The sequence below is a fragment of the Perca fluviatilis genome, chromosome 18 (genome assembly GCF_010015445.1).
Source record: "Perca fluviatilis chromosome 18, GENO_Pfluv_1.0, whole genome shotgun sequence".
NCBI lineage: Eukaryota > Metazoa > Chordata > Actinopteri > Perciformes > Percidae > Perca > Perca fluviatilis.
Window position 1 is genome coordinate 19,064,537 of NC_053129.1, and position 12,272 is coordinate 19,076,808.

The following is a 12,272-nucleotide window of genomic DNA, read 5'->3' on the forward strand; positions in this document are numbered from 1 at the left end:
CTATTCATTTTGACAGCGGTAAATAGAATCTGACCCCCTTTGATGATCTTTATTTATTATGTAGTAATTTTTGTTTTGTGTTACTTTTTTCTTTTCTCAGAGAGATTTCAAGAGTGCTTTGCAAAACACATTGATTTTAATGCTAAAAATAAAACTCAATTAATCTTAAGGACCCATCTCTTACTCCAGGGAGATACCAGTCCAAGTTAAACAACTTAACATGTAACAGGAAAATCAAATACATTTGATTAGTTATTTGTCTGTACCGAATTTTGCCAGTGTTTTTCTCTACTCAGTGCACTCAATCACTGTGGATGCTGAGTTAAAATGACTGTGTTGACATGATGTGTAAAGCCAGTGTTGCTTGCCCACACTGTTTGTCAAACCTGTCCACACAAACACACACACACACTCACATACTTTATACTCCCCCGTCGTCTGGCAGATCAGCATGAGCACTATGTGTGAAATGCTGTTTCTGTCCTGTGAAGCAGAGGTCAAGGCGGCTGTGTCCTCTGGAGACAGGAACAGCACAACTATAAGTGGAAGGAGGGATAGAGCAGGAGGAAGTCCTGCTGGGTTTATGATACATCTGTCACCCTAATGTAAAACACAACAGACTACAGTAGCTTTTACCCTAAGATGTCCGGCTGACTTTACAGCTTTATGATTTTTGCTCTTTAAAGTCTTTGACAATAAAATTCAAATTAGTTATATGTTTTGTGTTTAAAGCTGCTCTAATCAATATTTTTGTATTAACAATGGATCAAATGACTATGCGCAGTATGTTTAAGTCATAGTGACAACCTACAACGAATTATTACTGAACTTTCCCATTTACTTATTGAACGTTTAATCTTGTTTATTTTTTACTGTTTTGACTCACGCTGTCAAAACTCTCTAAAAATCGACCGACTGCTACCTGCCCAGCATCAGATGACACCCAGCAAAGAGAGCTTTTTGAACATAGTGGAGCATTTAGCAGCTAAAGAGAAAGATATTTTCATCAGGAGCTGGTGGAGACCAAAAAACAGAGCTAAAAGAGTGAATATTGGACCACATAGCTAGCCTGAAAAGCCAGACCCACATCAAGATGTTGGGTCTGGGAACTCACCATTGGCAGGGCTCAATCCGAGGGGCGGGATAAACGGTTGTCTTTCAAATTCCCACTTCGCCAGCAGCAGCAGCCATCTTCTTTGTTTTCAAGTAGCAGGGAATTCACACGGAACCATCGCAACTCTGCCGTCCTTATGTTAAGCCCGCCCACCGACTCTATACATGATGTGATTGGCCTGACCAAAATTTGGTTTTTCCAGCTCGCAAGCCAACAGAGAGTTGCTAGACTGACCCTGGCTGCAAATTACATTTGCTGCCGCTAGGGTGCGTCTAGATTTCTAGGCTACCACATAGCTAGAGTCATGAATCAAAATGAATAATGTTGCTCCGTATCTGCTGGAATGCGTAAATAGGCTGTTTAAAGAGAACTGTTTCAACTGTCTTGGCAACAAGTTTGCCAATTCAACTTCATAAGGCATGTCAGTGTTGTGTTTACAGCTTGTGCCCACTGCCTCCAGTGGCCAGAAAAACAATTAAAGCAGGTTTAAATTTGCGGTCATCTTAAAAAGGTGTTAACAAGAATAATTGACATAGGCTAGTTGTTATGCATATGTCCAATACAATAAATAATTATGTATCATGTTATAAGAAAAGGTTAATTTCCAAGATGTTAGAAGTGTTTTGATGACATATTTTGACATATCTGACAAAACATTGCTCTGTAAATACATGAATTGATTATAGCCAGAGTTCAATGCATAGTGCATTCTGTATAATTCAAAAGACATGAGTTTACATACTTCTCCACGCTGCAAATGTGAAGCAAAAGGTTAGGTCACCCTTCAGGCAAGGCAATGAGACAAGCAGCCGTGTGCTTGATGAATCTGCCAACACGCCATTAACATGGTAAATGAGGGCCTGTGATGTTTCTGAAGTGCACTGTAATTAGTGCTTACTGCAGAGGAAGGTGAAGCCCTCAGGTTTTTCTTCTAAATCATTCAGAGAGGCATTGGAGGAGAATATAATGTAGAAAAGGAAGTCATTGATGCATTGTTATGTTTAAATGATCTATATTATCTGTAAAATAAAACAAGCATGGCAGAAAGAGATATTGCATTTACAGTAAGCTTGGTTAGAAAAATGGCAGGTCATGACTTTCCTGTATTCGACTTGTCAGTAACAGAAAAAAGTACCACATTAAGTTACCAAATAAAATGCACCAGCACCACCACAAACTGACTCATCCATTGGCCCCCGTCAACCTCAGGAGACGATACTAAAGCTGCTGAACTTTAGTTCAAGGCTAGCAAGTCCCTGTAGTGCATTCAGGTAATAAGGTTGCCATAATACATTATACAAAGAGGAGTACAGTGATGAAGTCTGGTGTCTCCTCAAATTTATTACAGCCAGAAGCTTCAAGCTAGACCTTGAAATGTATGTTTTTTCCGTGCGTGTGTGTGTGTGTATATGTGTGTGTGTGTGTGTGTTTAGTATGAGGGAGACTAAAAGCACAGTGCTGTTGGCTCTTGGAAACAATGCATTTTCTGTAAACATTAATGTAATCTCAATAAGTCCTCCAAACCATGCGACCACATAGGTAGAGAGAATTTTATAAATTAGCGCCCCTAGCATTGGCAGGAAATATGACCCACAGGCTTCCTCATACCTAAATGTAATGTTTAAACACATTGTGTTTAGGCACAAAAAAATACTTGGTTGGGTTTAAAAAGGTTTGTGGTTTGGGTTAAAATCAGTACATTTGTTGGGTTAATTCATCTTCCATGCATACGGAGATGACTTAATAATGCAGGTGACATAGAACATCACAAAGTTCCGTTTGTTACGTAAAATTAAAATAACTCCGTTTATTTTTATTTTCAAAAGGGATACGAACGCCAGTCTCCTGGGTAAAAGTCCTGTGTTTGTTTGACCCAACCACCACACCAACCTGCCTTTTTACGCGGTTTGGCGCTCTTACACTTCGTCATCTTAGTTCCTGATTTGCTCCATCATAATTACTACGGCCACTAGAGGGCATAACAATAAACGTAAATATACTATGTGTAATTACTGCTTGTGCAGACTTCTGGGGTCTTTTTTTTCGGGAAAGGACGTCTCATTCATCTGGTTTTCTGTAATATTGAACAGATATGAAGCATTTTCTGGCATTGATCAGAGGCTGAAATCATACATCCGTCTAGTAACATGTATGTATATGTTCAGTATTTTGAACCTAGTGTCTAACTGACAAAAACACCTTTTCTCTTTGTGTTGGTAATGAGGAAGTTAAGTTGTTTCTTTCAAGAATGTCATGTCATGACATTTAAAAATAACAAATGTCAAAAAAGCCTACAGCTCTGAACACTGACTCAATTATTTACCGACGTTAGCATAAAGTGAACTTTATTTCTGTAAGTGCCCCAAAGAAGCCCATTCATTTAATGTTCATAAAAAGAAAGAAAAGATATTGGCTTACAGTATCTCTAGTTTTATTGGTATTTTATTGCTTTAGGCTCAGATGTTCAATTAGCTGTTGAATTTATGCACATGCAAATTAAACTTTACATAAAGAGTACACACGCTGTATGCATAATTATATGACTTTTGGTCTCTAATTTCCTAAATTTGTTCAGAAGTGTGGCTGGGTTGGATCAGTGGGTAGAGCAGGCGCACATATACTGAGAGGTTTATACCTTGACGCAGAGGTCCAGGGTTTGAATCTGACCTGTGATGATTTCTTGCATGTCTTCCCCCTCTTTCTCCCTTTTCTCACCTAGCTTTCCTATTAAAATAAAGGCCTCCTCATAATTATCACAAAATGACATAGTTCTTTCCAGGAAGAAATCATTAAATTATAATTTTGGACTTTTAAAACTAGCTGCAAATAACGATGCAAATAAAGACTGGTGACGATGCGTTGACTGCGGAGGCATCATTATGACTCACATTATTTTCATACTAATCAAGCCATCCAGTGACCCGTGCCCTGTAAGGAAGCATCTGCATTCCTTATGTTTCTTTGCTCATTTATTTTTATTTTTAACATGTCACCCATCTGTATGTACACACTCACACACACACACACACACACACACACACACACACACACACACACACACATACACACATATACTGTATATGGATAAAGTAGTTCATTTTTCTAGGAAACAGACATATTTCTCAGAACTTATTTACATTCAAATTCAGTCAGTAACTACAACATCCTCATTTCAGGTCAGCGTAGAGCAACAGCTGCTTTCCCCTTTAGTAACAATTATTTCACTCTGCCTGGTGGACATTTGTCTCTTAGTTGAAATACCACTTTTTTTTTCAAATGTGAAGTTGAATTCATGAATAAATAAAGGCATCCTTGTTCAATTCAAAATGCTGGCAGGTTTTCCTGCTTTAATTGGTCTGATACGACCAGTAGAGTTTGTTAGCAAGCTTTAGATAGCTGCTGTGTAAGTGACATTAATAAGTTAGTTTGCTTACTTTAGAGCTTCTACACTTCCTGTGCTACTATTACAAGCCTTTAAAGGGGAATCTGTTGCTGCAGAGAAAGTACACTGTCAGGGGTAACAGTAGTTTATCAAACACAATGTCCATGAATGTGAATCACCACTGAAAATCAGTGAGTTTATTGATGAAATGTTTTATGATGAATGGCTGTAATATGGGCTCAAATTGATCATGATTTCTTTTCTGACACAAAAATGCCTAATTAGCACCTTAACGTTGTGTAAATTGAGTTTTCTTATAGAATAAGAACTGAACTAAAACTTAGTGAGGACTTGAGGATAGCTCTTTCTCTCTTTAAATGCACCATATGTCTGAACAGCCTTGGGGTGCTTGGCTCTGGCACCAAGATTCCACTTCCAATCAGGTTAGCAGACTTTAAGCCTCCTGCTCTTTTCTGGCTTTAATGTCTTCTGTCAGAAATCAGCAGCAGCTCTTCTTGTCTTTTAATTCTGTCCACTTATGTGTTGTCTGTATTGTCTCTCTTTTGCACTTCAGTAGGGAAGCTTATTCTCACCATAGTCAAGTGCCAGCAGGTAATTAAGTTGTTACATGGTGCCACCATGTGGCAACAGCAAAACATTTCTTTTGAGGGATATATCACATTTCTGAGAGTTTATATGTGGACATTGTATGCATTATATTTGGAATGCTTTAGCCAGGTAAAACATTGCCCTTTTTTCCTTAGTGATGTGCAGAGTCCTTTGAGAACAGCAGGAAGATGGCTGCCCAGACTTTCTTCTCTGCAGAGATAGATGCGGGAGAGTTCCCTGAGGCAGTGTTTTGTGTGAGTGTGAATTGATATAGTACAGTTAGATAGATAGTTGTTTTAGGAAATGCATTTGAATTTTATAACAGTTTATTGAATAGCTGTTACATTATAATTCTATAAAAACAAATAATTTGGTTTTCAATAACATTTCGCTTTTTTCTTCTTTTAACAAAGAGACCATGTATGCTGAGCCATATTCCAGAGTATAAAGATGTAAAGAGCAGCTTGGCTACTGTAATAGGATCAGCAGCCCTCATACTTCCACTCACATCAGCCTTCACTACAACTAGCTTTGAGCAGGATTATTGTGCCTGTAGGTGATGCTTATTTATGTGCTGATGTGTGTTGGTAATTTGCTGATGTGTGCATTCCATTTCAATTAAAATTAAATGAACTGCACTGACTCTGTTTAAGTTTAAGTTTAAGTTTAATATATATTTAATTATTGTTTTTAGAACTCTGTATGTCTATAATATAATCAGGTTATTCCTCACAATATTACAAATATTACCATGAAATACAATTCAGTATATTTTGCAACAGCATTTGATGTCAAGATGTTTTGTGCTCAAGTTGAATCTTGAAAGAATAATGGATATTGCTAGTAAATTAGAGCTTTTTGTAGCAGATTGTGTGGCCTTTTCTCTTATTTCTCTTTTACCAATAATTTTATTCTGCTTCCCTATTTGCCTGCCTTCCTTCATCCCTCAGGCGTTGTGAATCCTCTTAGAGGTGGATTATGGGACTAAGATGTCTACACTGAGGGGGAGAGAGAGAGAGAGAGGGAGGGACAGAAGAAGAGCATGAGGCACACAGAGTGAGAGGGAGCGATACAGGAGGAGCTATAGAGAAGGATAGGAAGACAATGGAGAGGACCCCTCGGCCTGAAATGGGCCGAGAATGGGATAGAAGATGGTCTGTAACTGGGGTGAGTACACCACCTTATCTACATTTGCTACAAGACGAAAGTAACTCAAGAAATCTATTTTCTCCTAAAGGACAGTACAATGGTACAGTACATGTCATGATATCATGATATGTGTGTATGTTTTTGAGCGAGACTTAGACAGAATACACCATATAACTATTACCTGCCTTCTAATTAAGCTTAATTAAATCCAAACCTTGGTTTGGCTTTAAGAGCAGGTGACGTGCGCAAGCTTGTGTGTGTTTAAGTTACCTGAGGACAAACTAATGTAATAGACTGACGGGATCACCTTCCTCTTCATTAATCTCACTTTCGTTTATGTCCTATTAGTTGTACTGAGACAAAGGTGGTGTACTGTAAGAGATAGAGAGAACATTGTGTGCCAAAATTCATCTTGGTGGCTTAATGAATTAGACAAAACTCTATTGTAGGAGCATAATACACTGATTTTTCTCAGTTTCCCTCCTGGTAGGAAGAGCCAGCAGAGCCTCACATGGTGAAGCACACACTCCCGTGTCCCGTCGCTCTCACTGACAAGGCAGGGACAGACTAACTGGGCGGCACAAATGTCTCTCCTGTCCTTAATCAACCCTCCCGGCTGGAGCGTGTGCTCTGCTCTCTGTATCCTCATCGTGTTGCTCCCAGAGGCCCAAGCAGACGACCTGAACACTACCACTCAGCGCAATGGCGGGGGATCCCAGTGTGGGGAGTACACTAACCAGGTAATTACTGTAAACATACCTGAATATAGGCTACAAGCCAAAGTGATGTTCTCGAGCTTGTTTCCTCCTTTTACTCCAGAGATGTGTCAGCTGTGTGAAAGAGTAGCTCAGCTCTGCTGGAATCAGAAAGAAATTCATGAATGTAATGCTCTGCCAGAAATACATAAATAAACATGCAGGACAGCGGTGGGAGAAGGCATCATACTGTATTTTATAAACTGATCATACGTTTTTATTTAAAATCGTAATCTGAAAATCACCTAGAATGATAATGATGACCATCAACTAGTCCAGAATGATGTCTTTAAATACTGTCCCTGTATTAGTATGATCAGCTGCCAAAAACCAGAGGCATCCATGTTTTTATTGTAGACAGGGTTAGGTGATATGGATATCCTGGAAATCCTCTGTCATGGTATATGCAGTTGCCACATTTTTGAAATATATCAGGATTACAACTTTCTGGAAAATCAGTTTAGAAACAGTTTATGAATGGAATAACCAGATAGGAATGTATGTTTTTGTCTAATACAGTGGATTTAATAATAAAATCAAGGTATTTCAATACAACATTGCCATTAAAAAAGCCCTGTTTATAGACTTGTAACATTGTACACTTGCCTCATACACACAGGGATATCAAAGGGATATCTACCACGGTACAAACAGTAAAGATCTCTGACCGTTGAGAAATGTACCAAGATGTATATAGTCATGACATAACACGTGATATCAACACTAATTTGGCTGCAAAATAAAGTATTTGACCTGCAAAAGGTTTGAAAGCATGAAATCAGCTTGTGGCTGGTTTGTGGGGACATTGAAAATAAAAACTGACTCTGCTATTGGCAGGACTCAATATACTGCAGTTAAACCTTGAATCCGACACGTGGAAATAATTGATTTGCCAGAGGAAAACATCCCTGTCACAACTGGGCTATTGGAGGCTGTAGTTACATTATTTATTAACAGATATTATGACACTGTTGAGCAACAGCAGGTTTGGAAGTTAGAAGTTGTTTGTCATCTAACAGGTGATGAGGGATGGGATGTGTCGGCTTGTGGCCACGCTGCCTCAGCTGGACGAGCAGAAATGCCCGGATATGTTTCGCTGCACGGACGAGGTTTCCTACTGGCTGCATGAGAACGAGGAGAGGAAGCAGCAGATCGTGGCGCTGAAGGAAACCATCTCTGAGCTTCAGGAGGAGCTGAGGAACCACCGGCACCGCATCAGAGTCCTCGAGCTGCAGGTGAGAGCTCCATATCGACTTAGCAGAGCTGGGTCAACTATCAGCAACAATCCTTTCAACTGCTTTGAGCGCTTGCTTTAGTCCACCTGCAGCTCACCGGATGTTGTGACAATGTGACTGCTCCTTTTTTTTTACAGACTAGACATGTGACAGAACTCACTTTTTTACTCATTTGGAAAGTAAACTTATTCTGTTCTTCTATGTGTGTGTGATTATAGGCCTATCTTTTCAGAGCCAGACTTTTTGTTAAATATGAACTTCTTTTTTTTTTATTCTCTCTGCTCAGGGCCTTATCGGTTGAGAGACAGTTCAGACATAAATATTTCAAATATCAAGGTCAAATAAGTTTTTTACATGTGTTCTGTGTATACTCTGAGTAGCTGTTAAATATCATGGTTTGCAATTTGGTGAAACTGTCACTACGATTATAAATACTATCCTGAGCTGTATTTTAGCACTGTACAGGAAACAGTTCTGCACTGTAACATGGTGCCTGATCATCAAGCTGGCTTCTCCCCCCCCCCCCCGCCAGCATGTCCTTGACCTTAGTCACTAACAGGATTGGCCTACTCTTCCACGTGTTGCTTCATGCGTCTCAGGCAGAGAGCCTATACAAACTCTCAGCTGGACCGGTCAGTGGCCAAAGGTGGTGGACAGGGTTCATGTGTTGTGTGTGTTGTACATGAGAACTGGGCACGGCAGAGAGGGCTCCAGGGTTTGTGGTAATGGGAGTTAGTGTTATCCTCCATGTCCAGGCTAGGAATAGACCACACACTGAAGTGTCTGGCTTTAAGTTTATAAGAGAGGGCTCATGCTTTTTGTCTATACGGCACAGGGAGAAAAATTTCACGTATAGGCCTAGTGGCTGTCAAGTTCTAAGATCTTTTACACCATTTTAAAGGGTTCCTTACACAGTTCTCAGTTATTGCCTATGTTTTTGTATGTGTGTATAATTGGATATTATTCATGTACGGTGTCAGAGTGAAGGGAAGAACCACTTGAATAACTCCTTGGAGCAGCGTTTTCACGAGTTGGAGCATCACTATGCTGAAGCCACCACCCTGCTGCACCTACAGGGCACTCTGATCTTAGACCTCCAGGTATACCCATGAGTGGTACTATTTCACTTTCAGTGTTTAAGGCACAGAAACATTAGAACATCACTATGTGCACTGCTTGTTTTAATTTTTACTGTATTTCTGTTAAGAACCAACTCCATAATGTGACACTTTTGGTGGATAAAGTAAAAAGAAGCCCCGGGTGCTCGGTCAACATCGTCCGTCCCAGCCCACTGATGAGTGCTCAAGAAGCTCTGCACCCAGGTACACTCTCTCAGAAACATACAGTAGATGTAGTCTCACCTGCGATGATCTCCCAGCAGAGGGCGCCAATCTCCCCTTGTCGATTTACTCCTAATCCATCCTGTCTCACATTTTCTTCCCTCAGAGATTCAGCATGTGAGGAACTGTCCCATAGACTGTGCTTCCATCCACTACAATGGAGTGAGGAGATCAGGTCTCTACACAGTGGTGCCATCAATGGCCGGCATGCCTGTGGAGGTCTACTGTGATATGGACACAGATGGTGAGTTGCATACACAATCATACATGGGTAGAAAGTTGGCAAGCTGCCGCTGTATTCCATCTGAATTTCAATCCAGTTCAATCAATGTACAAAACACAACCTGTATCAACTCCAAGTTTGATGTGTTGCACTCTACCTGTATTCCTCCTTTTGCCAGATAGGAACAAGTATAATAACCCATTAGACATCACATATGCTTTCCCTTCCAATAGCCATACCTTCTTTATACCTCAGGTGGTGGCTGGACTGTGATTCAGCGGCGTGCTGATGGCTCATTGAGCTTTGACCGTAACTGGAGGGACTACAGGGACGGCTTTGGTGACCTGCACTCAGAGTTCTGGCTGGGCAATAACCACATACATGACCTGAGCACCCAGGGAGACTACAGCCTCCGCATTGACCTGGAGGACTGGAGCAACAACCACAAACACGCCCTCTACCAGAGCTTCAGGTCGGTGGCACGCACAAGTGCACAAACAGTTGACAAACACATGCACTTACTTGTGTGTTATTGGAAAACATGCCCAAGCATCTCTACCTCTTGCATCATTTCCCTACTGTTCCTCTGCATGTATGTGTATGTGTGTGTGTGTGGGCAGTGTGGAAGATGAGGAGCATCAGTACCGGCTCCATGTGTCAGGCTTCAGTGGGACAGTGCAGGACTCTTTCAGCTGGTACCATGACAAGCAGGGCTTCAGCACGCCAGACAGTGGCAACATCTGTGCTGAGATCTCCCACGGCGGTTGGTGGTACAACCAGTGCTTCTACGCCAACCTTAATGGCGTCTACTACAGGGTAAGTATAGGGTATACACAGATAGCCATGACTTCCATGACTTTCAGCTTTAGTGCGTGACTTTTTCATATTAATGAACGTCCGTTACATTCAAGCCATAGCCAAATGAGTTGAAATAAAGCTAATTAAGACTATCAGCTTCACAAAACTCTCTCTGTATTTCTCGGTATGGCTATGTTCAGAAACTGGTGTCGTCCGGCGACTTTCGCGCGTAGAAAAACGAGAGAAGATATTATTACCTCTTCTGAAGAGTCCATGTTTTTTTAATCCTCTGTGTCCTCCTTGGCTAAAAGCAGCTGCATCATTACTTAGAATTCCTCACAGGGGAGATAGAAACTACGCACTATAGCTTTAAAGTTGTGAGATTGTTTACTACTTCCTGATCCTGCAGGGAGGCCATTACACCCCTAAAGGCCAGGGGCCGCTGGGTCCTGATGGGATTGTTTGGTACTCCTGGAGAGACTCTGACTATTACTCCCTACGCAAAGTCAGCATGATGATCCGACCACGCTCTTTCCGAACTCGGGTGTCACCATGACCCAATGTAACCATGACATTGGTTAGAACACAGGAAGATTCCCAACAGTAGCCCACATGGGCCTCTCACTGGGACACCAGGGTGATGATGACATCCAGTGATGTTTTTATTGACAGAGCTCATCAAGAAGGACTGAATGCTGTCTCTTATGTCAACAACAATGGCCTCTCTCCTGCTATTTTTGAACCACTGTATGTGCAAATGTGGCCGGTAAGCTCGATATCCTCAATACTCTGGACTCATTATCTGCTGTATATTTTTGAAAAAACAAACTTCGTACTGTGGAGTTCTTTTTGGGACACGGACATTTTTCATTCAGTCACAGGGAAGAGAGTTTTTCCATATTTTCTACTTCTATTTTGTACCTTTAGTTTGTTACACTTACAGTACACACTATTAGCAACCCAGCCAAAAACAAGGTACATTCGTATGGGTTGACAGACGAGTGTATGGGGCTCACAGAAGAGGCTTGTGCAACTGGCAGGAAGATCATGTGATGATCAAGAATGTGTGCTTATTGCATATTTATGATTACTCTGTTATCCAATTTTGTTCATTTTGAATTGCAGCCAACTATGAGTTTAATCCACTGTGTAAAAGTTTTATTGAAATAAAAAGGGGTTTTATTAATATAACAAGTCAGAACATAAGAACACAGAATTATATTAGATATAATAACCCTTTGATTTAAAAAGTGCTACTGTATCACAGTCTAGGGTCAGGCAGAGAAGATGTGTGTACATACATACTGTATGGACTGTACAATAAACACTATATATACAAAATGTGACAAAAAAATTTGACACTACTTGATATGAAATGAAATGTTTAAGTTCTGAAAGAGCACTCTTGAAAAGTAAGAACATTTCTGACAGATAGAAATAAGAGATAACTCTCTACAAAGTACACACACACTTACTTTTTATCTGTGGCATCCAGTAAGTGTTACTTACATTCAAATAACTTCACGCATGGGTTTCCACAGACCTTTAGCCTATTGGCAAGTTTGTGTCAATATAGCAGGCATGTGTTGAGCATAGGTAAAGTCTGTAGGCCAAAGGATACAGAAAGTTTGTAATCAGTTCACTTTAAACTCCTATACAACTTTAAA

The 12,272-nt window shown here is 40.5% G+C and overlaps 1 protein-coding gene across 2 annotated transcripts; it reads left to right on the forward strand.

The window, feature by feature from the left end:
- The first annotated feature begins 6,132 nt into the window (after positions 1-6,132).
- si:ch211-203k16.3 (angiopoietin-related protein 7) lies at positions 6,133-11,946 on the forward strand. Of its 2 annotated transcripts, none has more exons than XM_039781706.1 (9): positions 6,133-6,272; positions 6,730-6,994; positions 8,029-8,244; positions 9,225-9,344; positions 9,452-9,566; positions 9,691-9,828; positions 10,063-10,279; positions 10,428-10,623; positions 11,015-11,946. In XM_039781706.1, exons 2-9 carry the CDS (start codon positions 6,839-6,841, stop codon positions 11,159-11,161), a joined length of 1,305 nt encoding a protein of 434 aa, XP_039637640.1. In that variant the 5' UTR covers positions 6,133-6,272; positions 6,730-6,838; the 3' UTR covers positions 11,162-11,946. The 2 variants fall into 2 exon arrangements, with proteins under 2 accessions (XP_039637640.1, XP_039637639.1); XM_039781705.1 differs by having other exon boundaries at positions 6,745-6,994.
- The last annotated feature ends 326 nt before the right edge of the window (positions 11,947-12,272 follow it).

Bases quoted from the DNA above. Each gene is read 5' to 3' on its own strand.
- si:ch211-203k16.3 (XM_039781706.1), top strand. From the start codon at position 6,839: ATGTCTCTCCTGTCCTTAATCAACCCTCCCGGCTGGAGCGTGTGCTCT. The intron at 9,345-9,451 runs GTATACCCATGA...ATTTCTGTTAAG, and splicing joins CTCTGATCTTAGACCTCCAG to AACCAACTCCATAATGTGAC. The intron at 10,624-11,014 runs GTAAGTATAGGG...CTGATCCTGCAG, and splicing joins TTAATGGCGTCTACTACAGG to GGAGGCCATTACACCCCTAA.